This window comes from Hyla sarda, chromosome 8, assembly GCF_029499605.1.
Source record: "Hyla sarda isolate aHylSar1 chromosome 8, aHylSar1.hap1, whole genome shotgun sequence".
Classification (NCBI taxonomy): domain Eukaryota; kingdom Metazoa; phylum Chordata; class Amphibia; order Anura; family Hylidae; genus Hyla; species Hyla sarda.
In genome coordinates this window covers 83,139,419-83,166,382 of record NC_079196.1, presented here as the reverse complement: position 1 = coordinate 83,166,382, position 26,964 = coordinate 83,139,419, and the positions used below count along the sequence as shown (strand labels likewise).

Sequence of the window (26,964 nt, the reverse complement as noted above, 5' to 3'; positions counted from 1 at the left end):
GTGTTTCTCCGTCCTGCATTATAGAGTCTTCTGGACTCTTGGATATGCGCTTGTTCTTATTTTTCAGCCATGTGTACATGCCTAATTTTTCTGGCCTCTGGTGCTGCACTTTTTATGCTGCTGCAATTTTTCTGAGTGCTGCTACAGCTGCGGCTGCAACAATACCAAATTTTTGAGCCATGTGTACATGCCTAATTTTTCTGGTACTCTGCTGACATCTCTGTCCATTTTAGCAACCGTGCATATTAGATGTATGGTAAGGGTAACATGGTGGCTCAGAGGTTAGCACTGCTGACTTGCAGTGCTAGGGCCTTGGGTTCAAATCCCATTATGTGCTGCCTAAAGGGGGATCTAACTATGTGATGCCTAAAGTGGGCTAAAGCATATTATTCCAAAGAATTTAGGAATAATAGGTGATTTATGCCCTTTATGGATTAAAACCAGACTCTGCATCAACTATGTAATTTTCCATGGGACTTTTGCCATGGATCTCACTCTGGCACGCCACAGTCCAGGTATTAGTCCCCTTGAAACAACTTTTAAATCACTATTGTGGCCAGAAAGAGTCCCTGTGGGTTTTAAAAATCTGGAAATGGGAACTATGGTGAGCGACAAGGGGAAGAACATTGTGTCCGCGCTGCGACAAGGAAGTATGGAACAAGCGCCCTGCATGGCACACGTGTTGAATCTGGTTGTCAAGCACTTCCTCAAGTCTTCAGCCCATTTGCAAAACATCCTGAAAATGGCAAGGTAACTGCAGGCACTTCAGCCACTCGTACACCGCCAAGCACACCTTCCTTGAGCTGCAGCGTCAGAACGGTATCCCATTACATAGTCTTATTTGTGACGTTGCCACACATTGGAATTCCACCCTCCACATGTTGGACAGAGTATACGAACAAAGAAAAGCCATCACCGATTTCTTGATGATCCAAGCAGATAGGAGTACTCTCCTGTGTAAGTTCAATGTGAACCAGTTCACTTTGTTCAATTACGTGACACCTGCCGTTTGCTGAGGCCCTTTGAGGTAGCCACATTATTTGTAAGTAGTCTGGATTACGGCATGAATGACGTAATTCCACTCCTACATTTCCTACAACAAATGATTGAAACGATGGCTGGTCATGGCAAGGCTACATGAGCCCTGTGAGGGCTGAACTGGAGGAGGAGGATGAGGGGCAGAGTGGAGCACAGTTTAGGTTGGATGAGATGGCCGGTGTTTCTAGTCATCGGATAGGAGAGGAGGAGCAGGAGCAGCCAGAGCAACTGGAGGGTTATGAGGAAGACGAGACAGAGGACCCAGACACACCGTGGCAGTATGCAGTGGAGATGGGGGCAGGTAGTCCCTCAGAGTCACTGGCGCAAATGGCACGATACATGCTCAGTTGCTTGCGTAGTGAGCCTCGAATTGTCAAAATTTGTCAGCGGGATGACTTCTGGATCTCCACCTTATTGGACCCTCGCTACCGTCCCAGAATGGGGCCTTTTTTACACCCACTGAGAGGGAGGACAAACTGACCTACTACAGAGAGATCCTACGTAGTCAGTTGGCCGATGCCTATTGGCGACATGGTCCATACACTTGCAGGTCTGCTTCGGGAGGCCCTCTGCGCTCACCTTCCACTGCCATAGCTGCTGGGGAGGGGAAGGGTGTCAGGAGCAGTACCAGCTCAATCAGCAGCAGCCTGAGTCTACAGTCGCTGATGAGTAGCTTTCTTCACCCGCATAGTGAAGCAACTCATCAGCAGCCGGTAGACATGGAGCAGGACCTGAACCAGCAGGTGGTGGCATACCTTGACATGGCCATGCCAACAAACATTGAAGATCCGCTGGACTTCTGGGCAGCCAAACTTGATTTATGGTCGCAACTAGAAGAGTTTGCACTGGAAAAGCTGTCCTGCCCGGCCAGTAGTGTGCCATCAGAGCAGGTGTTTAGTGCGGCCGGGGCCATAGTCACCCCAAGGGGAACTCGTCTGTCCACGAAAAATGTGGAAAGACTGACGTTTGTCAAGATGAATCAGGGATGGATCAGCAAGGATTTCCAGCCACCAATGCCAGATGCCTCAGAGTAGATTGACCATGCTGCTACACAACACTTCCCAATTATGGTTATGAAACCCTCTTGGGTTATCAATTAGGGTTATGAAACCCTCTTGGGTACTGCGAATGCCCGCTCCTGACTCATCCTGTATATTTAAGGAACTACTTGCCTCACTGATGCTTCTGGCCTTGGGCCTTTAACCCTTTCCCGACCTATAACATACCTGTACGTCATGAGTGGGAAGGTGTTCGCGACCCATGACATACAGGTACGTCATGAACATTTTTGCCGCTACTCACGGCATCCCGCAGCACCCGGTAAGATGGTGGCTATCACTGATAGCCAGCCATCTTACCATGCGGCCACTGGGGGTTTTATCCCCCCCCCCAGCGATCGCTGCTATCAGCTAGTCAAATCTGACTAGCTGATAGCAGAGTTTCGCTATGAGAATACTTAGCAGCGCGGTGTGTGAGTCCCGATCACGGGGATCGGGACACACACCGCTCTGCTAAGTGTCCCTTATCCGTCCCCCAGCATCACTTACCCGGCCATGAGGTGTCCCGAGCGGTCCTGGCGCGAGCGGCGTCCTCCAGGCGGTCCAGGCGGTGGTGAGTTTCCAGCAGCAGGGCGGCATCTTCATTGGCAGCAGTGAGATCGCCGTAAAGCGATCTCACCGCTGCCTCTGGGAGTTTCAAAACTGCAACTCCCAGCATGCCCAGACAGCCTTTGGATTTCTGTGCGTGCTGGGAGTTGTAGTTTTGAAACATCTGGAGGTCCACAGTTTGGAGACCACTGTATAATGGTCTCCAATCTGTGCTCTTCCAGATGTTGCAAAACTACAAATCTCAGCATGCTCAGTCAGTCCAGGCATGCTGGGAGTTGTAGTTCTGTAACATCTGGAAGAGCACAGATTGGAGACCATTATACAGTGGTCTCCAAATTGTGGACCTCCAGATGTTGCAAAACTACAACTCTCAGCATACCAGACTGCCCAAGCATGCTGGAAGTTGTAGTTCAGCAACATCTGATCCTTCAGATATTGCCGAACTACAACTTCCAGCATGCCTGGGCAGTCTGGGCATGCTGGGAGTTGTAGTTTTGCAACAACTGGAGGCACACTAGTTGGGAAACATTGTCCGTTTCCTAACTCAGTGTTTCCCAACCCGTGTGCCTCCAGCTGTTGCAAAACTATGACTCCCAGCATGCACTGACAGACCATGCATGCTGGGAGTTGTAGTTTTGCAACAGCTGGAGGCACACTGGTTTGGAAACACTAACTTAAGTAATAAACTTTCAAGTGTTTTGCAACCAGTGTGCCTTCAGCTGTTGCAAAACTACAACCCCCAGCATGCACAGACAGCCAAAGGGCATGCTGGGAGTTGTAGCAGTATGCCTCTAGCTGTTGCATAACTACAAGTCCCAGCATGCCCTTCTGCTGTCACTGCATGCTCAGATTTGTAGTTTTTGCAACAGCTGAAGGCACACTGGTTGCGAAACACCAGTTTGTTATCTAACTCTGTGTTTCACAACCAGTGTGCCTCCAGCTGTTGCTAAACTACAGCTCCCAGCATGCACGGACAGCCAAAGGGCATGCTCGGAGTTGTAGTTTTGCAACAGCTGGATGTTTGCCCCCCCCTCCCCCCAATGTGAATGTACAGGGTACACTCACATCTGCGGCGGTTTACAGTGAGTGCTGCAAGTTTGAGATGGCGCAAATTTTGCACTGCAGCTCAAACTCCCAGCAGCAAACTTGCTGTGAACCTCTGCCTGTTTGACTGTACCCTAAAAACACTACACTAACCTAAAATAAAAAGTAAAAAACACTACATATACACATACCCCTACACAGCCCCCCTCCCCAATAAAAATGAAAAACGTCTGGCACGCTACTGTTTCCAAAACGGAGCCTCCAGCTGTTGCAAAACAACAACTCCCAGTATTGCTGGACAGCCATTGACTGTCCAGGCATGCTGGGAGTTTTGCAACAGCTGGAGGCACCCTGTTTGGGAATCACTGGCATAAAATACCCCTAAGTCCACCCCTATGCAAATACCTAATTTAGGCCTCAAATGCGCATGGCGCTCTCTCACTTTGGAGCCCTGTCGTATTTCAGGGCAACAGTTTTGGGACACATATGGGGTATCTCCGTACTCTGGAGAAATTGCCTTACAAATTTTGGGGGGCTTTTTCTTCTTAAACCCCTATGAAAAGGTGAAGTTGGGGTCTACACCAGCATGTTAGTGTATAAAAATTAAATTTTTTACACTGACATGCTGGTGTTGCCGCATACTTTTCATTTTCACAAGAGGTAAAAGGGAAAAAAGACCCTGAAAATTTGTAATGCAATTTCTCCCAAATACGGAGATACCCCATATGTGGGCACAAAGTGCTCTGGGGGCGCACAACAAGGCCCAGAAGGGAGAGTGCACCATGTACATTTGAAGTGATTTGCACAGGGGTGGCTGATTGTTACAGCAGTTCTGACATAAACACAAAACAATAAATATCCATATGTGACCCCATTTTGGAAACTACACCCCTCATGGAATTTAATAAGGGGTGCCGTGAGCATTTACACCCCACTGGTGTATGACAGATCTTTGGAAAAGTGGTCTGTGAAAATTAAAAATACAATTTTTCATTTGCACAGTCCACTGTTTCAAATATCTGTCAAACGCCAGGGCTTCCTAAATGGGACATGCCCCCCAAAAACCCTTTCAGAAAAACTCACCCTCCAAAATCCCATGGTCGCTCCTTCCGTTCTGAGCCCTCTACTGCGCCTGCCGAACACTTTACATACACATATGAGGTGTTTACTTACTTGAGAGAAATTGGGGTACAAATTTTAGGGTGAATTCTCTCCTTTTACCCCTTGTAAAAATAAAAAAATTGGGTCTACAAGAACATGCGAGTGTAAAAAATGAAGATTTTGAATTTTCTCCTTCACTTTGCTGCTATTCCTGTGAAACACCTAAAGGGTTAAAACACTTACTGAATGTCATTTTCTATACTTTGGGGGTGCAGTTTTTATAATGGGGTCATTTATGGGGAATTTCTAATATGAAGACCCTTAAAATCCACTTCCAACCTGAACTGGTCCCTGAAAAAGTACGATTTTGAAAATCTTGAGAAAAATTGGAAAATTGCTGCTGAACTTTGAAGCCCTCTGGTGTCTTCCAAAAGTAAAAACATGTCAATTTTTTGATGCAAACATAAAGTAGACATATTGTATATGTGAATCAATATGTAATTTATTTGGAATATCCATTTTCCTTATAAGCATAGAGTTTCAAAGTTAGAAAAATGCAAAATTTTCTAAGTTTTCATGAAATTTTTTGTTTTTTTACCAAGAAAGGATGCAAATATCAGTGAAATTTTACCAATAACATAAAGTAGAATATGTCACGAAAAAACATTCTCAGAATCAAAATGATAAGTAAAAGCATTCCAGAGTTATTAATGTTTAAAGTAACAGTGGTCAGATGTTCAAAAAATGCCCAGGTCCTGAAGGTGAAAATGGGCTGGGTCTTGAAGGGGTTAATTTTTGGATGTTTAGCAGTAGCTAAATACAAGCTTAATGCAAATTTCAACATTGATCTTTAAATGTAAGGGGTTATGAAACCCTCTTGGGTACTGCCAATGCCTGCTCCTGACAAATCCTGTGTCTTTCAGGAACTACTTGCCTTCATGATGCTTCTGGGCTTGGGCCTTTCATTTTAGGATTTTTTAAATAGATACATACATGCTTAATGAAAATTTCAACATTTATGGTGCAATGTATGGGGTTATTAAACCCTCTTGGGTACAGTTTTTTTTTCATGTTTTCTGATAATTTTCTCAGTAATAAACTTGAATTTTCCAGAATAATAACCATTACACAATTGAAAGCTTGTTGTGTGTGATTTTTTAATTAAAATTTTCATGAATAATACGGTGATGGATGAACTCTGCTTTTTTATTTCAGAAAACATTACTTTAGAGAAGAATGTATTTTTTTGATCCACCGTCCTGCATTATAGAGTCTTTTGGACTCTTGGATATGCGCTTGTTCTTAAACAAAGGTTAAAAAATAAAAAAATGTCCGGTCAGGGCAATGGAGACGTTGCGCCTACATCTCACGGCCACATGAGCCCTGTGGAGGCTTGTTGGATTTGGTCCTTTGTACCCACACGATGGGGTCCGGGACACTCAAACTTTGATTTAAATTTCAAAGTAAAAAATCTGACATTTCAATAGTCTCCTCATGCATCAGCCAACTCCAGGCTGTGTTCTTCAGGCAATATATGGTTTACTGATGGCGCTGCTGGGCCTGTTTTTGGGAATTTCAAATTTTCTCATAGGTAGCACCCGCTATCCAAAAGTCTTCTTCATAAATTTCTACAATTGTTGTGTTTTTTGGGGGGGATTGTGAAGCCCTGGTGTGTACTCGTGCATCAGCCAACTCCAGGCTGTGTCATTCAGGCAATATATGGTTTACTGATGGCGCTGCTGGGCCTGGGTCTGGGAATTTCAAATTTTCTCATAGGTAGCACCCGCTATCTAAAATCTTTTTTCAAAATTTCAAAAATTTTTTTTTTTTTAGGGATTGTGAAGCACTGGTGTGTACTCATGCATCAGCCAAATCCAGGCTGTGACATTCAGGCAATATATAGGTAGCACCCGCTGTCCTAAATCTTCTTCGAAATTTTTTTAAATGGTTGTTTTTTCTTAGGGATTGTGAAGCCCTGGTGTGTACTCATGATGCTTCATGCTACACTCTGTCAGCCCGTTGGTCCTTTTACAGTGTGCTACTCCGCCTCCACATCCTCCACTGTGTCCTAAGCCTCCGCTGCCCGGACAAGTCTCAGTAGCCCTTCAGCATACCATGTGCGCAGGGCACGGTGGTGTCACGCTGTTCTTCACATGGTTTGCCTTGGCGCAAAGTCTTGGAAACAATGGCTGGTCAGGGCAATGGAGACGTTGCGCATACATCTATCGGCCACATGAGCCCTGTGGGGGCTTGTTAAATTTGGTCCTTTGTACCCACACGCTGGGGTCCGGGACACTCAAAGTTTGATTTAAATTTCAAATTAAAAAATCAGACATTTCAATGGTCTCCTCATGGATTAGCCAACTCCACGCTGTGTCATTCAGGCAATATATGGTTTACTGATGGCGCTGCTGGGCCTGGGTCTGGGATTTTCAAATTTTCTCATAGGTAGCACCCGCTGCCAAAACCTTTTAAAAAAAATTCTTAAATTGTTGTGTTTTTTCTTAGGAATTGTGAAGCCCTGGTGTGTACTAATGCATCAGCCAACTCCAGGCTGTGTCATTCAGGCAATATATGGTTTACTGATGCCGCTGTGGGGGCTTGTTAGGTTTGGTCCTTCGTACCCACACGCTTGGGTCCGGGACACTCAAAGTTTGATTTATATTTCAAATAAAAAAATCAGACATTTTGATGGTCTCCTCATGCATCAGCCAACTCCAGGCTGTGTTATTCAGGCAATATATGGTTTACTGATGGCGCTGCTGGGCCTGGGTCTGGGAATTTCAAATTGTCTCATAGGTAGCACCCGCTATCCAAAATCTTTTTCAAAAATTTCTAAAATTGTTGTGTTTTTGGGGGGGGATTGTGAAGCCCTGGTATGTACTCATGCATCAGCCAACTCCAGACTGTGTCATTCAGGCAATATATGGTTTACTGATGCCGCTGCTGGGCCTGGGTCTGGGAAATTCAAATGTTATCATAGGTAGCACCCGCTATGCAAAATCTTCGGTTTAAATTTCTAGATTCATCTTTTAATCTTAGGGATTGTGAAGGCCTAGTGCCTACTCATGCTGCCAACACCTCCACGCTGTGTCATTCAGCCACTATATGGTGTCCTCATGCTGCCAACACCTCCACGCTGTGTCATTCAGCCACTTTATGGTGTCCTCATGCTTCAGCCTCATCCAAGCTGTGTCATTCAGCCACTATATGGTGTCCTCATGCTGCCAGCACCTCAACGCTGTGCCATTAAGCCACTCTATGGTCTCCTCACACTGATGCCACCACCAGGCTCTGTCATTGTGCTGCTATGCGGCAGTGATTCTAAAAGCGATGCTGGTAATCTGCATGTTATTCTGAATAACAGTATTATTTCACTACCCCAGCACACTCCATATGCGTTTTAGAACACAGCAAAGTGTTCTATACCCCTATTGAGGCTGTCTGTAGGCTAGAAATAGCCTTTTTTAATATAGATTAGCCGCGAAAAAATTTGGATTGAAGAAAACTTTTTGGAAAAATTTGGCGAATCGGCCAAATTGAATTTTTCAAAAGTTCGCTCATCTCTAGAAATGGTGTCTGGCATCCAAAATTAGATTTGTCCCCCATGCAAGCGCACCCTAGCCCCCCCCCAGGTCTGCAGTTTTATACCCTGCTATGGACAGGTGATCCCTCTATGTTCAGCCCCTGAGCGGGACAAGGAGGAGAGAGAGATGTTTCCCACTTGCTTATGATAACCTTATGCCCAAAGAATAGGAAATGTCCTCTATCTTCTATCATGGGCCAGGCACCCACATCATTTTCTTATATTTGGCTTCTCCTTCAAATCCTCTTTCTAGGGGTACCTGACATGACCCCCTTATTGTGTATGATTTACCCAGTCCATACAGTTCGGGCAGGGAACAATGCACAAGGGTCATGTGAGGACTCATTTTAAAGGTAGTATGATGGAGAATCTAACCGTACAAGATAGGGGCTGCGGACATACCTTCCTGACCTCCATATTTAATATTTGGAAGAAATGGCATCAATTGACATCAGGAGAGAGAGTCTCTCTGTCTAGGGGAAGTGTCAAATTCACTATCCAGGCAACAGTGTCCCTTAATTGGCACAGGTATGTTAATTGCCCCCAACTGGCCACTGGATGCTATCGCTCAGATTGTCGTCTCCTGGCAGTTAGATCAAACAGGAGGGATTCTTTGAAATGTTAAACAATGCAGATAAGTGTGTAATGGAATTAACAGCTGTGCATAACGATAGAAACTTTTAAGGACATATATCACCAGTAATGACTGACAAGCAGTCACAATGCAACATGGATACCTATTATAGCCATTGTATATGACAATCTCCTCAAAAAAATGTTGTCCCACAAAGAGAGCGCTCTTGCCGGACATACCGGCCGTGATCGCATCTCTCCCCGTATGTCGGCTCCCGGCAGGGCTGGGATTCGCATCGCGGGACGAGCCCGCATGCGAGTCCCAGCCCGTCACTCACCTCCGTTCACGGCATCTGTCTCTCAGCTCCGACGCGCACGATGGAGCTTTGAAATTTAGAGGGCCAGTGCGCCTGTAATTAGTATTAACACCTGCACCATTATTAAAAGTTTTAGCACCTCCCTAGTACCCTTGCCGGATCTTTGTTTGCCTTGCGCCTTAGAGAAAGCAGTCCTAGTGTTTCCTTGCCGTGTATCAGACCTTTGTATTCCATGACCTGACCGTGATTCTAGCCGCCAGCCTATTGACCTTCTGCTACCCTACTGACTACGCTCCTGTGCCACCTGCCCTGACCTCTAGCCAGCCTGACTATGTCCTGCCTATTCCTTCGGTGCCACGCATCACCTCAGCCGCCTGTGTGGTCCAGTAATGCCAGGGGTAGCGACCTGGTTGTCGCCTGCCGCAGCAAGTCCAACTCGCTTTGTGGGGGGCGGGCTCTGGTGAAAACGAGCGGCACCTTAGACTCCGCTCCCTGGCACGGCCCGCGTCATCTGCCACACAGGTCCAGTGGATCCACCACATCACCCACTCTAGACTACTGTGGAACCACTGATCTACTACTGCCTGGGTACCTGCCGTCTGCGTTGAGTCTTACATGTGTAGTCAGTACTGGCAATGAAACTTGTGTCCATGGTAAGTATGCAGAAAAGATGATTGCCTGCATGCTTCAAAGTTCAATGAATGGGGAAGTAATAGTACACATAGGGGGGTATATATCATTTGTGATTACTTTGCCGTCTGCCAAAAACAGCAAATAATCGCAAAATTTCTGCGCTTGTGTTTTTGTGCCACAGCTCGCAAAAGAATTGTGGTCTAGTGGGAAGGGGAATTGGTTTTCGGGTAAAGGGAGCTTGCCACAGTTAATTCTAGACAATTTGACATGGTACTCCTTGGTGGTGGCCCTATTTTTAAGGCCATCTCACTTGCTTTCCAGTAGAAGTAATATTACATGCATGCTATCCTTCCTGCTTGCCTCAAAAAGCTTGCACAAAGACAAACAAAATATTGTTGTTATACATAGTAGTGATTAAAAATGGTGGTTTTGTAACCTATTTACCTCTGGTAAACACTGTAAATAAGGTTTCTATTCATTTTACAGTTTTTTATTAGAAATATCAACAGCCACAGCACATATCATCATGCCAGTCAATTTGTTCAATAAGAAGACATTTTCTGCAGTATATTATAAGTATATGATTCCGGCCTCCAATGAAATCCTCAGTATGGTTTTATCCTATGTGAAAGAAAAAGTAAGTATAATGGGAATGCATGCTCTTAAATTAATTATTACAACCTTATTTATATGTAATGCTTAAAAGAAACCTGCAGGCTCACTTTAAATGTCTGTTTAACAATATATTTGCTTTCCTTAAATTCTTAAGCATTTTTTTTTCTTAGAACTCTGCATTAATCGGGTCCCCTGTTCCTACTTCTGAAAATGTACAAATAAATTAATAACTCCAGTTTACCAATCCAATTGACTAAAGGGTGTGTTCCTACTAGGGTTGCTACCCAGCCAGTATTTTACCAAAGCAGTCGGTATTTCAATGTCCCTTCTGATAATTTTGTATGAAAAATACCGGCCATGCAATGGTCCATATTTTTGAGGAAAGAGCACCGGCCAGAATCACATTAGCCCCGGCGCAGTAGCAGCAGCAACCGCCACAGCTCAGTGTTCTAGGTGGCTCACTTTAAATTAGTGAGCTGCGACGCTGGCTGCCGGGAGTGACGAGTGACGTCCTCCTGCGTAGCTCCTTTGCGCTACATCAGGGACGTCACTTGCCACCCACACAGAAATCCCGGTGGTGCCAAGAGAAGAAACTAGCAGCACCTGAGCCTGGAGACATACAGGGCGGATCATAGGGGGGGACTGAAATGGAACGATGGCCTATGTCATTTCAATCCCTCCCTTTGATCCCTGCCTGTGCCATTTCAATCCCTCTCCTCTGATCCCACCCTGTGCATTTCAATCCTCCTCTGATCCCCCTGTGCTATTTCAATCCACCTCTTTGATCTCCCCATGTAATTTCAATACCCCCCTTTGATCCACCCCCCCATGCCATTTTGATCTTCTTCTGATCCCCCTGTGCCATTTCAATCTCCCCCTTCTGATCCCCCTGTACCATTTCAATTCCTCTATCTGATCTACCTTGTGCCATTTCAATACCCTCTCCAATCCCCACCCCAATGCCATTTCAATCCCTGTGCCATTTCAATTGTCCCCCTCTGATCTTCCTGTGCCATTTAAATCCCTCCGTTCTGATCCCCCTGTACCATTTCAATTCCCCCATCTGATCCACCCCATGCCATTTCAATCCCTCCTCCGATCCCCATTCCGTCGTGCCATTTCAATCCCCCCTCTGATCCCTATTCCCTCATGCCATTTTCATCCCCCTCTATTGATTCCCACCTGTGCCATTTCAATTGCCCCCTCTTATCCCTCTTTGCCATTTCAATTGCCTCTTCTGAGCCCACTGAGGCATTTCAATTGCCCCTTCTGATCCCCCCTCCCTGTGCCATTTTAATCCCCTTCTGATCCCGTTGTGCCTTTACGTGGCGCAATGTGTATGGGCGGAGCTTCCTGTGATGTCAAGCATATAGAATTAATTATGTAAATTACCATGGCCAGTATTTTTTTGCAAGAAGGGTGGCAACTGTAGTCCCTACTTAATCCATGTTCACACATTGTGGATATGCAGCAGTCACTGTTTTACCACAATTTTACCAAATCCAAACAAAAATTCTGCAGTTTTACCCCAATTTCTGAAAAAAAAAGTCTCACTCTGATAGCACTGATTGTAGAGGACACTACAAATAGAGAAACATAGCCGCACATCCACCATTTGTATTTTTATCTACATGCTTCTCAGAATAATTTAAAAAACTAACAGGGTGTTGTTACGCCGAGCGCTCCGGGTCCCCGCTCCTCCCCGGAGCGCTCGCTTCACTCCCTCCGCTGCAGCGCTCCGGTCACGTCCTCTGACCCGGGGCGCTGCGATCCTGCTGCCAGCCGGGATGCGATTCGCGATGCGGGTAGCGCCCGCTCGCGATGCGCACCCCGGCTCCCCTACCTGACTCGCTCCCCGTCTGTTCTGTCCCGGCGCGCGCGGCCCCGCTCCCTAGGGCGCGCGCGCGCCGGGTCTCTGCGATTTAAAGGGCCACTGCGCCGCTGATTGGCGCAGTGGTTCCAATTAGGGTTTTCACCTGTGCACTTCCCTATATTACCTCACTTCCCTTGCACTCCCTTGCCGGATCTTGTTGCCTTAGTGCCAGTGAAAGCGTTCCTTGTGTGTTCCTTGCCTGTGTTTCCAGACCTTCTGCCGTTGCCCCTGACTACGATCCTTGCTGCCTGCCCCGACCTTCTGCTACGTCCGACCTTGCTTCTGCCTACTCCCTTGTACCGCGCCTATCTTCAGCAGCCAGAGAGGTGAGCCGTTGCTAGTGGATACGACCTGGTCACTACCGCCGCAGCAAGACCATCCCGCTTTGCGGCGGGCTCTGGTGAAAACCAGTAGTGGCTTAGAACCGGTCCACTAGCACGGTCCACGCCAATCCCTCTCTGGCACAGAGGGTCCACTACCTGCCAGCCGGCATCGTGACAGGTGTTATATATTTTGATCAAAAAGTACAAGCCCACTCGCCACATCAAGGCCACCTAGTCAGAGTGGGTCCCTAACCTAACACTGGCGTAGTGCCGGGCGGCAACGATTTGTGTTGTACATTTGTAGACTCTCCCTTCTTCCATGGCTGGCACTCCCCTCCACCCATTCGGCCCAGGCGTTTTTAATTAGGAGGAGACTGCATAAGAGTTTCCTCCTTACATTCTTCCGGCCCTCTGGTAGGGAGCACATGTTTAGTGTTTACACTGGTGTGGTTCTCTGTGGCGGCCATTGTTTCTGTGGTGCTTTGTCTGTGGGGTGGTGCGGCCCAAAACCAGGGGCTTGGTTGGGCAGCAGTGGGGCTGCCTGGCCACTGGGTTGTTCCCCCTGTGGGCATGGTGTCTCGGAGGCAGTGGTCACCGCCCGGTGCTACGCCAGTGTTAGGTTAGGGACCCACTCTGACTAGGTGGCCTTGACGTGGCGAGTGGGCTTGTACTTTTTGATCAAAATGTATAACACCCTGTTAGTTTTTAAAATTATTCTGAGAAGCAAGTAGATCAAAATACAAACGGTGGATGTGCGGCTATGTTTCTCTATTTGTGTTGTACTGATTAGAGAGGAATGAGACAGTCTATGGGGGAGATTTATCAAAGGATTTAGACTGGTTTTTCCTGTCTAAATTTGTCGCACAGAAAGTCGCAGTCTAAATATGTGCGACTTTTCTACGACTTTTGCTGTAGAGGATTTTTAGAACATGATGCATGCAAGTCTATTTTAGACGGAAATGCATTGGAAAATGCATTGGTGCTGAATTTATCAAGTGCGACTTTGGTGCGACAAGTCGCATCTGCCCAAAATACGCTGAAATGGCAGACCATGTTGGAGCAGGTCTAAATGCAGTTTAAGCTGTAGACCCTGAAGTCTGAGCACATAATTTATCAAGGGCTGTGAGACCTTTGATAAATTAGGAGCATAATAGACAGGAGACTACCACATACGCTGGTCTATAAGCATACCCAGAATAGACTAGATTAGTAAATGTCCCCCTATGAGTCTTTTCACACCAAGCACAAATGATGATTCCTTGCTATACAATGCTTTATGTTAGAAGGAGTCTAGCCTGAGGAGGATGGTTGCAACATAGTCATAATTGCTATTCAAGCAATTAAAGAATTAGCTTTTATACTCCCTGAAAGTATGCTGTATTGCTCTTTTATCCTTTATACAAGGGTGTGATACAAGGGATTATGTGTGTTTACTAATTGTGCAGAGAGACACAATGCTTAGATGTCAGTTTGTTCTTACATTTTTAGTAAAAATCTCCCTATCCTAGCCACTGAAAAACATCCTCACAGCATCATGCCACATTTTCCCTAAGTAGCCAGGGATGTAGGTAGGTAGCTAGATATGTTGGTAGGTCACGTTTTTTTTTTAACCAGGGAGTACCCAGCTGTTGCAAACTACAAATCCCAGCATGCCCATCCAGCTGTTGTAGTTTTGCAACGGCTGGATGCACCCTGGTTGAAAACAGTGAAGTATTTAGTTGGTAAGTAGCCAGGGGTTTAAGTAGTCAGTTTAGGTAGCCAGGGATGTAGTTAGCCAGGGGTTTAGGTAGCCATGGGTTTTATGTAGCCAAGGGTGTAGGTAGCCAGGGATGTGGGTAGCCAAGGGTTTATATGGTGTCCATGGGGTGTTAGTAGAAATACCTGATCACTTCGTGATGCCAGGGTACCATTATCCTATACACGGCCCGAGGTTGGAGACAGCCGATGTCAGGGTACGGATAACTGTCTTTACTGAGCTGGGTGCAGATCGTCATACACAAACAGCTGGCTTTAGGTGAGAGAGTGTAGCGTAACCCCTTGGGAGCCCTGTTGCCTTGCTGAAACCTGTGGTGCTTACACCAAACAGATTAATACTGACTTGTGCAGAGCTGTAGCTAGCTCCTTTTGCGCCCAAAGCAAGCACAGAAAATTGGTCACCCCCTCCCCCCCCCAAAATAAAAAGTTGAAAACATAATTCATGATGAGTACAGAACAAGTAATGTTATTTATGTACACAGTGACCTCACCAACAGAATAGTGAGTACAGCTCTGGAGCATAATACAGGATATAACTCAGGATCAGTACAGAATAAGTAATGTAACGTGACCTTGCATTCACTTAAATAGTGAGATTTTGTCCGATGGGTGGCACCGATAGTGAAAAATCTATCCATTGCAGTAAATGCAAGGTCACATTACATTACTTTCCGTAGAAGCAGCAGGTCACTTACCTAGTCTCCTAAGGAAACAGAGTTAACTAATGTGATGCTCCCCAGTTTCTCTTATATCTGTGGCAGCTCTGGACTACAATGAAATATAACTTAGAATCAGTACAGGATAAGTAATGTAATGTATGTACATGGTTACCCCACCAGCAGAAAAGTTAGTACAGCCCTGAAAGTATAATAAAGGATGAGCAAGTAACAGGGAGGCATTAGAAGAATGCCCATACTACTGTACATTATAGGAAAAAAAATCTGTACTTATTAGAGATGAGCAAACTTTTGAAAAATTTGATTCGGCCGATTCGCCAAATTTTTTGAAAAAATTTGGTTTGATCCGAATTTATTAGCGGCGAATCTACAGGGTGGGCCATTTATACGGATACACCTTAATAAAATGGGAATGGTTGGTGGTATTAACTTCCTGTTTGTGGCACATTAGTATATGTGAGGGGGGAAACTTTTCAAGATGCGTGGTGACCATGGCGGCCATTTTGAAGTTGGCCATTTTGAATCCAACTTTTGCATTTTTAATAGGAAGAGGGTCACGTGACACATCATACTTATTGGGAATTTCACAAGAAAAACAATGATGTTCTTGGTTTTAACGTAACTTTATTCTTTCATGAGTTATTTACAAGTTTCTGAACACTTATAAAATGTGTTCAATGTGCTGCCCATTGTGTTGGATTGTCAATGCAACCCTCTTCTCCCACTCTTCACACACTGATAGCATCACCGCAGGAGAAATGCTAGCACAGGCTTCCAGTATCCATAGTTTCAGGTGCTGCACATCTCGTATCTTCACAGCATAGACAATTGCCTTCAGATGACCCCAAAGATAAAAGTCTAATGGGGTCAGATCAGGAGACCTTGGGGGCCATTCAACTGGCCCACGACAACCAATCCACTTTTCAGGAATCTGTTCATATAGGAATGCTCAGACCTGACACCCATAATGTGGTGGTGCACCATCTTGCTGGAAAAACTCAGGGAATGTGCCAGCTTCAGTACATAAAGAGGGAAACACATAATCATGTAGCAATTTCACATATCCAATGGCCTTGAAGTTTCCATTGATGAAGAATGGACCCACTATCTTTGTACCCCATATACCACACCATACCATCAATTTTTGTGTTCCAACAGTCTTGGAGGGATCTATCCAATGTGGGTTAGTGTCAGACCAATAGCAGTGGTTTTGTTTGTTAACTTCACCATTCACATAAAAGTTTGCCTCATCACTGAACAAAATCTTCTGCGTAAACTGAGGGTCCTGTTCCAATTTTTGTTTTGCCCATTCTGCAGCACCTGAAACTATGGTTACTGGAAGCCTGTGCTAGCATTTCTCTTGCGGTGTTGCTATCAGTTTGTGAAAAGTAAGAGAAGAGGGTTGCATTGACAATCCAACACAATGGGCAGCACATTGAACACATTTTATAAGTGGTCAGAAACTTGTAAATAACTCATGAAAGAAAAAAGTTATGTTAAAACCAAGCAAATCATTGTTTTTCTTGTAAAATTCCCAATAGGTTTGATGTGTCACATGACCCTCTTCCTATTGAAAAAACAAAAGTTGGATTCAAAATGGCCGACTTCAAAATGGCCGCCATGGTCACCACCCATCTTGAAAAGTTTCCCCCCTCACATATACTAATGTGCCACAAATAGGAAGTTAATATGACCAACCATTCCCATTTTACTTAAGGTGTATCCATATAAATGGCCCACCCTGTATATTAAAACGGCTATTTCTGGCCTATAGAGAGCCTCAATAGGGGTGTAGAACACTTTGCTGCGTTCTAACACTCATATGGAGTGTGCTGGGGTAGTGAAATAATACTGTTGTTCAGTATGACATGCAGATTACAGGCATCGCTTGTAGAATCACTGCCGCAGAGCGGCACAATGATAGAGCCTGGAGGTGGCATCAGTATGAGGAGACCATATAGTGGCTGAATGACACAGTGGGGAGGAGGAGACCATATAGTGGCTGAATGACACAGCTTGGATGAGGCTGAAGCATAAGGAGACATATAGTGGCTGAATGACACAGCGTGGAGGTGTTGGCAGCATGAGGAGACCATATAGTGGCTGAATGACACAGCATGGAGGTGTTGGCAGCATGAGGAGACCATATAGTGGCTGAATGACACAGCCTGGAGCTAGCAGCAGCATGATTAGACACTAGGGCTTCACAATCCCTAAGATTAAAAGATGCATTTTGAAATTTAAATTGAAGATTTATGGTAGCTAGTGCTACCATAAAAAAATTTTTATTCCCAGACCCAGGCCCAGCAGCATCAATAAACCATATATTGCCTGAATTACACAGCCTGGAGTTGGCTGAAGCATGAGGAGACCATATAGTGTCTGAATGGCACAGTCTGGAGTTGGCAGCAGCATGAATAGACACCAGGGCTTCCCAATCCCTAAATAATACTGTTATTCAGTATGACATGCATATTACAGGCATCACTTTTAGAATCCCTTCCGCAGAGCAGCACAATGACAGAGCCTGGAGGTGGCATCAGTATGAGGAGACCACATAGTGGCTGAATGACACAGCGTGGAGGTGTTGGCAGCATGAGGAGACCAAATAATGGCTGAATGACATGGCTTGGATGAGGCTGAAGCATGAGGAGACATATAGTGGCTAAATGAAACAGCGTGGAGGTGTTTGCAGCATGAGGAGACTATATAGTGGCTGAAGGACACAGCGTGGAGGTGTTGGCAGCATGAGGAGACCATATAGTGGCTGATTGACAGAGCCTGGAACCACCAGCAGCATGAGTAGGCACTAGGGCTACACAATCCCTAAGATTAAAATATGAATTTTGACATTTAAATTGAAGATTTATAGTAGCTAATGCTACCATAAAAAAAAATTAGTCCAGGCCTATGCCCAGCAGCATCAGTAAAACATTTATTTGCTGAATGACACAGCCTGGAGTTGGCTAAGCATGAGGAGACCATATAGTGTCTGAATGGCACAGCCAGGAGTTGGCAGAAGCATGAGTAGACACTAGGGATTCACAATCCCTAAGAATAACAGATGAATTCTGAAATTTAACCCCTTAAGGACCCAGCCATTTTACACCTTAGGACCCGGCCATTTTTTGCACATCTGACCACTGTCACTTTAAACATTAATAACTCTGGAATGCTTTTAGATATCGTTCTGATTCCGAGATTGTTTTTTCGTGACATATTCTACTTTAACTTAGTGGTAAAATTTTTTGATAACTTGCATCCTTTCTTGGTGAAAAATCCCAAAATTTGATGAAAAATTTGAAAATTTTGCATTTTTCTAACTTTGAAGCTCTCTGCTTGTAATGAAAATGGATATTCCAAATATTATTTTATTTTATTCACATATACAATATGTCTACTATATATTTGCATCATAAAATTGATGTGTTTTTACTTTTGGAAGACACCAGAGGGCTTCAAAGTTCAGCAGCAATTTTCCAATTTTTTCACAAAATTTCCAAAATCACAATTTTTCAGGGACCAGTTCAGGTTTGAAGTGGATTTGAAGGGTCTTCATCTTAGAAATACCCCACAAATGACCCCATTATAAAAACTGCACCCCACAAAATATTCAAAATGACATTCAGTCAGCATTTTAACCCTTTAGGTGTTTCACAGGAATAGCAGCAAAGTGAAGGAGAAAATTCACAATTTCCATTTTTTACACTCGCATGTTCTTGTAGACCCAATTTTTGAATTTTTACAAGGGGTAAAAGGAGAAAATGTATACTTCTATTTGTAGCCCAATTTCTCTCAACTAAGCACATACCTCATATATCTATGTAAAGTGTTCGGCGGGCACAGTAGAGGGCTCAGAAGGGAAGGAGCGACAAGGGGATTTTTCTGCGTACGTTTTTCTGAAATGGTTTTTGGGGGGCATGTTGCATTTAGGAAGCCCCTATGGTGCCAGAACAGGAAAAAAAAAACACATGGCATACCATTTTGGAAACTAGACCCCTTGAGGAACGTAACAAGGAATAAAGTGAGCCTTAATACCCCACAGGTGTTTCACGACTTTTGCATATGTAAAAAAAACTTTTTAAAAAATTTCAATAAAATGTGTGTTTTCCCCCAAATTTCACATTTTTTCAAGGGTCAATAGCAGAAAATAGCCCCAAAAATTTGTAACCCCATCTCTTCTGAGTATGGAGGTACCCCATAAGTTGACATGAAGTGCACTATGGGCGAACTACAATGCTCAGAAGAGGAGGAGTCATATTTGGCTTTTTGAGAGCAAATTTTGCTGGGGGCATGTCGCATTTAGGAAGCCCCTATGGTGCCAGGACAGCAAAAAATACCCACATGCCATACCATTTTGGAAACTAGACCCCTTGAGGAACGTAACAAGGAATAAAGTGAGCCTTAATACCCCACAGGGGTTTCACGACTTTTGCATACGTAAAAAAAAAAAAAAAAAAATGTCACTAAAATGTGTGTTTCCCCCCCAAATTTCACATTTTTGCAAGGGTTAATAGCAGAAAATATCCCCCAAAATTTGTAACCCCATCTCTTACGAGTATGGAGGTACCCCATAAGTTGACCTGAAGCGCACTACGGGCGAACTTCAATGCTCAGAAGAGAAGGAGTCATATTTGGCTTTTTGAGAGCAAATTTTGCTCGGGGGGCTTGTCGCATTTAGGAAGCCCCAATGGTGCCAGAACAGCAAAATAACCCCCACATGGCATACCATTTTGGAAACTAGACCCCTTGAGGAACGTAACAAGGGGTACAGTGAGCATTTACCCCCCACTGGTGTCTGTCAGATCTTTGGAACAGTGGGCTGTACAAAATTTTTAATTTGCGCAGCCCACTGTTCCAAAGATCTGTCAGACACCAGTGGGGTGTAAATTCTCACTGCACCCCTCATTACATTCCGTGAGGGGTGTAGTTTCCGAAATGGGGTCACATGTGTTTTTTTTTTTTTTGCGTTTGTCAAAACCGCTGTAACAATCAGCCACCCCTGTGCAAATCACCTCAAATGTACATGGTGCACTCTCCCTTCTGAGCCTTGTTGTGCGCCCCCAGAGCACTTTGCGCCCACATATGGGGTATCTCCGTAGTCGGGAGAAGTTGCATTACAAATTTTGGGGGGCTTTTTTCCCTTTTACCTCTTGTCAAAATGAAAAGTATAGGGCAACACCAGCATGTTAGTGTAAAAAATTTATTTTTTTACACTAACATGCTGGTGTAGACCCCAATTTCACCTTTTCATAAGGGGTGAAAGGAGAAAAAGACCCCCAAAATTTGTATGGCAGTTTCTCCCGAGTACGGCGATACCCCATATGTGACCCTAAACTGTTGCCTTGAAATACGACAGGGCTCCGAAGTGAGAGCGCCATGCGCATTTGAGGCCTGAATTAGGGATTTGCATTGGGGTGGACATAGGGGTATTCTACGCCAGTGATTCCCAAACAGGGTGCCTCCAGCTGTTGCAAAACTCCCAGCATGCTTGGACAGTCAACGGCTGTCCGGCAATACTGGGAGTTGTTGTTTTGCAACAGCTGGAGGCTCCATTTTGGAAACAGTGTCGTACCAGACGTTTTTCATTTTTATTGGGGAGGGGGGCTGTGTAGGGGTATGTGTATATGTAGTGTTTTTTACTTTTTATTTTATTTTGTGTTAGTGTAGTGTAGTGTAGTGTTTTTAGGGTACAGTCACACGGGCAGGGGGGGTTACAGCGATTTTCCCGCTGCGAGTTTGAGCTGCCGCGCAAAATTTGCTGCATCGCAAACTTGCAGCCTGATACTCACTGTAAGCCCCCTGCCCATGTGAATGTACCCTGTACATTCACAAGGGGGGGACCTCCAGCTGTTGCAAAACTACAACTCCCAGCATGCACAGTCTATCAGTGCATGCTGGTAGTTATAGTTTTGCAACAGCTGGAGGCACACGGGTTGGGAAACACTGAGTTAGGAAACAGACAATGTTTCCCAACCAGTGTGCCTCCTGTTGTTGCAAAACCACAACTCCCAAACATTCTCAGGCATGCTGGGAGTAGTAGTTCGGCAACATCTTTAGAGCTTGGAGCATGCTTGGAGTTGTAGTTTGCAACATCTGGAGGACTACAGTTTGCAGACCACTAATACAGTGGTTCCCAATCTGTGCCCTTCCAGATGTTGCAAAACTACAACTCCCAGTATGCCAAAACTGTCCAGGCATGCTGGGAGTTGTAGTTCTGCAACATCTGAAGGGCCAAATGTTACAGAACTACAACTCCCAGCATGCCTGGACAGTAAGGGCATGCTGAGAATGTGTAGTTTTGCAACATCTGGAAGGGCACAGTGGTCTCCAAACTGTGGACCTCCAGATGTTGCAAAACTGCAACTCCCAGCATGCCCAGATGCCAAGGGCTGTCTGGGCATGCTGGGAGTTGTAGTATATAGGGTCCCAATACAGCAATGCATGTCGCTTTACGGCGATGTGCATTGCTGTAAAGGGCCGCGGCTGAAGATCTACTCACCTGTCACCGCCGCCGCCATCTTCCTCGCCGGGATCCGGGTCTTCTGGGACGAGGTAAGTACTGGGGCCAGTCCCCAGCACTCCCCCGTCCCCCGCCACGTCCTCCGGTCTTCCTCCCGTCCTCTCCGGACTTCATGGGGCCGGGCAGGACGGGAGGAAGTAACCGCCCCCCCTCCTGCGATTGGTCGGTTAACTAACCGACAGATCGCAGGGAATAGGAGGAGGTGGCAGGCTTGCCACCTCACTCCTAGTCTTCAGCATGGTCCTGGCTGTCTGTGACAGCCGGGATCATGCGAAATTACCGGGCGGTCGGGTCCCAGAGACCCGATCAGCCCGGTATCGCCGCAGATCGCAAGGGCGATTTCCCTTGCGATTTGCGGCGATCGCCGACATGGGGGGCCTACATGGCCCCCCTCGGCGTTTGCCCTGGATCCCTGCTGAAGGATTTCAGCAGGGATCCGCTTACGATCTCCGCCGGGTGAGCGGCGGAGACCAGGAAAAGACATGACGTATGCATACGTCATGGGTCCTTAAGACCCAGGGTGTGATGACATATGCATACGTCATAGGTCCTGAAGAGGTTAAACTGAAGATTTTGGGCAGCTAGTGGTACCATAACAAAAATGTTATTCCCAGTCCCAGGCCCAGCAGCATCCATAAACCATATATTGCCTGAATGACACAGCCTGGAGTTGGCTGCAGCATGAGGAGACCATATAGTGTCTGAATAAATGCAGATGGGGGAGAGAGGATTCTCCTAAAAAGTGGTGTCCTCTACGGCGCTCTCCTTTGGAAGGTCTAATGCTTGACTTGGACAAATAACCGGCAAAATCCAGACTTTAAAATAAAAAAGATTTATTGAAAGCATGCAGATAAAATGATGCGTTTTGAGGGGTGGGGCCCCCTCTTCGGCAGGTTTTCTGATTGGGAGTTGAGTATGACGTTCCTTTTATATTCAGCAAGCCCGCGAAAATCATGTTTAAATGTTACATAACATAAATAAAATACATACAATAAAAAAGTAGGTCATAAAATTATAAGATAATTTTTCTATGTCCCTTGTGTTTTAAACTTTATTTTGTGATGTTCAAAACTCGTATTCAGTAGGGAAGTCAGTATGGAAGTCAGTGTGTTGCTGGGTTGCGGAAATCACTGCGGCAGTTCATTCAGTGAAGTCTCCTACTTGTGCACCCTGTTTGGGGCATGCTCTAGTTTCACATATTGATCTTGTGTTGAAGTCCGTTCGTAGAGGCGACTGGGAGACTGTTTTGGGAACTGGAATTAATGCAGGGGTTAGGTGCTAAAGAAGGCTGACTCCTGGAATGGTGGGCAGAAGGAGTGTTCCTGCAGCGCTTCTTAAAATAGACACAGCCACAAGTGAGAACGGCCAGAGAATATTGATTAATATTATATAAAAAAATAAGATTAGTTTAGATTATTATAAAGAAGGCTGACTCATGGAATGATGGACAAAGAGGATGTTCTTGCAGCGCTTCTTAGAATGGACCCAGCCACTGGTGAGAACGGCCAGGGAAAATGTAAGTTGATATTATATGAAAATTAAGGGTAAGTTTGGATTATTTAATAAAAGGATTCTGGTGTTATACAGAATAAATTGTTCTTACTGAACTTATTCAGGCAAATCAGGCTGCGGGGAGATGGCTGAAAGGAAACAGAGTAAGCTGTTCAGAAGCATGAGGAGACCATTGAAATGTATGATTTTTAAATTTAAATTTAACATTTTTAAATTTTAATTTAACATATTTAAATTGAGGGTTTGAATTGAACTTTTAGCTCCCAAGTTTTTGTGTCCTAGGCACCGGCATGTGGATACAAAGGACCAAATCTAACAAGGAGTCACATGTCACATGGCAACACAATGACAGAGCCTGGAGGTGGCATCAGTAGGAGGAGACTATTTAGTGGCTGAATGGCACAGCCTGGAGTTGGCTGAAGCATGAGGAAATCATATAGTGGCTGAATGGCACACGTGGAGGTGGCTGACGCATGAGGACACCATATAGTGTCTGAATGGCACAGCCTGGAATTGGCAGAAGCATGAGGAGACCATTGACATTTAAGAATTTTAAATAGAAATTTAAGATTTTTAAATTGAAATTGAGGGTTTTGAAATTGAACTTTTAACTCCCAAGGTTTATTGTCCCAGGCCCCAGCGTGTGGGTACAAAGGACCAAATCTAACAAGGAGTCACATGTCAGTGCCCGGAGGTGGCATCAGTAGGAGACCATATACTGACTGAATGACACAGCCTGGAGTTGGCTGAAGCATGAAAAGAGACCATATAGTGGCTGAATGAGACAGCCTGGAGGTGGCATCAGTATGAGAAGACCATATAGTGGCTGAATGACTGCCTGGAGTTTGTGGCAGCATGGGGAGACCATAAATTGGCGGCAGATGAGGACACAATAGGGCATCACAATCTCTAAGAATAAAAGATGAATTTTGAAATTTCCATTGAAGATGTATGGTACCTAGTGTTACCATAAACATATATAGGTAATGTCCTAGGCCCAGCCGTATCACTAAACCATGTAGTTGCTAAATGACACAGACTGGAGCTGGCTAAAGCATCAGTAAACCATATATTGGATGAATGGCACAGCCTGGAGGTGATTGAAGCTTGAGGAGACCATATAGTGGCTGAATGACACAACCTGGAGTTGGCTGAAGCCTGAGAAGAGACCATACAGTGGCTGAATGAGACAGCCTGGAGGTGGGAGCAGCAGCATCAGGAGTCCTGAAAGTGACCCGTTGACAGAGTGGTGAGGTGGGTGGCAATACCAGTACCCGGTGACGAAGGTGGGTGAAAAAAGGTCTGATGCTCAGGAATGTTTATAACTGGGGAGCAGCGCCTTAAATCTGTTTGGCACTATCCATATTTGTGAAGTGTTGGTGTGGCACCATGGTCAATCTACTCTTGTGCATCAGGCATTGGTGGTTGGAAATCCTGGCTGATCCATGCCTGATTCATCTTCACAATGGTCAGTCTCTCCACAGACGAGTTCTCCTTGGGGTGACTATGGCCCCCACCGCACTAAACACTCACTCTGATGGCACACTAGTGGTTGGGAAGGACAGCTTTTCCAGGGCAAACTCTGCTAGTTGCGGACACAAATCAAGTTTGTTTGGCTGCCCAGAAGTCCAGCGGATATCTTCAAGGTGTGTTGGCATGGGCATGTCAAGGTATCACACCACCTGCTGGTTCAGGTCCTACTCCAGGTCTACCTGCTGCTGATGAGTTGCTTCACTATGCGGATGAGGAAAGCTACTCATCAGTGACTGTATACTCAGGCTGCTGCTGATGGAACTGCTCCTGCCACCCCACCCCTCCCCAGCAGCCATGGCAGTGGAAGGTGAGCGCAGGGGGGCCCCCCAATTCAGACCTGAGAGAGGATGGACGATGGCGCCGATAGGCATTGGCCAACTGACTACATAGGATGCCTCTGTAGTAGGTCATTTTGTCCTCCCTCTCAGTGGGTGTAAAAAAGGCCCCTATTTTGTGGCGGAAGTGAGGGTCCAATAAGGTGGAGAAGTCGGCTGTCACTACACAAGCAGGTGAGCATGCATCGTGCCATTTGCGCAAGTGACTCGGAGGGACTCCCTGCCTCCATCTCCACTGCATACTGTCACGGTGTGTCTGGGTCCTCTGTCTCGCCTTCCTCATAACCCTCTAACTCCTCTGGCTGCTCTTGCTCCTCCTCTCCTGTCAGATTACTAGAAAAAAAAAACATTTGGCGAAACATTAACTGTGCTCCACTGTGCCCCTCCCCCTCCTCCTCCAGTTCAGCCCCCACAGGGCTCATTTGGCCGTGAGATGTAGGCGCCACATCTCCAATGCCCTGACCAGCCATCGTTTCCAACACGTATTGTAAGAAATGAAATTATGTTGTTCATCCCGTAATCCTGGCAACTGACTAATAATGTGGCTTCCTCAAAGGTCCACATCACTCTCCTCATCACTACTTGCCCGCCTAGCGGAGGAAGCAGCGGATGTCTTCTCTACTTCTTGGCTGGGCAGTAGCTGCTGACTGTCCTCTATTAGATCACCCTCAGTGAATAGTGGAGCTGAACTCACAGCATAAGATACTTCTGTAGGGGAGGGAACAGCATAGGACAGAGGCAATGGGAGGACAGGGAATGCTCCCGGGCCATGCCAACTGAGGTTTGCATCTGAGGAAACCACCGACTGCTGACTGGTGGTGTCAGATGTCACTTGTGATGAAGGGGATGACCGTGTTAACCAATCGACAACGGCAGATGGTTGCTGGTCGAGACACGACCGCTAGCTGATAACGGGAGCTCAGGCTTCTCGTTGTGACTCCTGCTGCCACTCACCCCTAGTCTGCTGCAACATCTGCATGAATGATTTAGGCCTCTGCCACTCCTCTGTGCACGTCCTGGCACTTCTTTGCCTAACATACTTAGTGCGTATATGAGGGGGGTCTATAACTAAGCTTAAAACAGTATTTGTCTAGAACAGCAGCAGGTGTGCACTTTTTGCTGGCCTTTCACAATATCTAGGCCCTTGACAGATTATCAGGTACAAAATAGTATACTACTTAGATGTAGGTATGTGGTATGCACTGATGAGGGCAGAAAAATGCTCTACAGTACACTTTAAAAAAGTATCTGAGTACAACACCAGCCGGTGAGTACTTTTGCCTGGACTTTCACAGTATGTATGCCCTTGACAGATTAACAGGTAAAAAATAGTACACTACTTAGATGTACGTATGCAGTGTGCATTTATGAGGGCAGAAAAATGCTCTACAGTACCTCTAAAAAAAACATATTTTTGTAAAACACCAGCAGTACACAACAGTGCTGCAGCCAAAAAAAGCTGTGCACTAAACACAAAATTGCACTCTGTCAAAGACTATTAGGAATGGACTGCTGTGTATTATACCGTCTACAGACTAGTACAACCAGCAGATGGGCACTGTGCAAGCGTTAATATTGAAATGAAAGGAGTATCAGACCACTGCAAATCTACGAAGACCTGGCCGTCCCTCTAAACTTTCAGCTCATACAAGGAGAAGACTGATCAGAGATGCAGCCAAGAGGCACATGATCACTCTGGATGAACTGCAGGCAGAGATCTACAGCTGAGGTGGGAGACTCTGTCCATAGGACAACAATCAGTCGTGTACTGCACAAATCTGGCCTTTATGGAAGAGTGGCAAGAAGAAAGCCATTTCTAAAAGATATCCATAAAAAGTGTTGTTTAACCCCTTAAGGAACGGGGGTTTTTCCGTTTTTGCATTTTCGTTTTTTGCTCCTTGCCTTTAAAAAATCATAAG

The 26,964-nt window shown here is 45.5% G+C and overlaps 1 protein-coding gene across 1 annotated transcript in view; it reads left to right on the top strand.

Annotated features, from left to right (window-relative positions):
• The window catches only part of LOC130284952 (putative methyltransferase DDB_G0268948), a 139,841-nt gene that overhangs the window by 45,829 nt on the left and 67,048 nt on the right, over window positions 1–26,964 (top strand). The window contains exon 2 of the mRNA XM_056535935.1: window positions 10,386–10,536. Within this exon, the coding sequence (XP_056391910.1) occupies window positions 10,426–10,536 (111 nt within the window). The 5' untranslated portion in view covers window positions 10,386–10,425. The remainder of the gene's footprint in view (window positions 1–10,385; window positions 10,537–26,964) is intronic.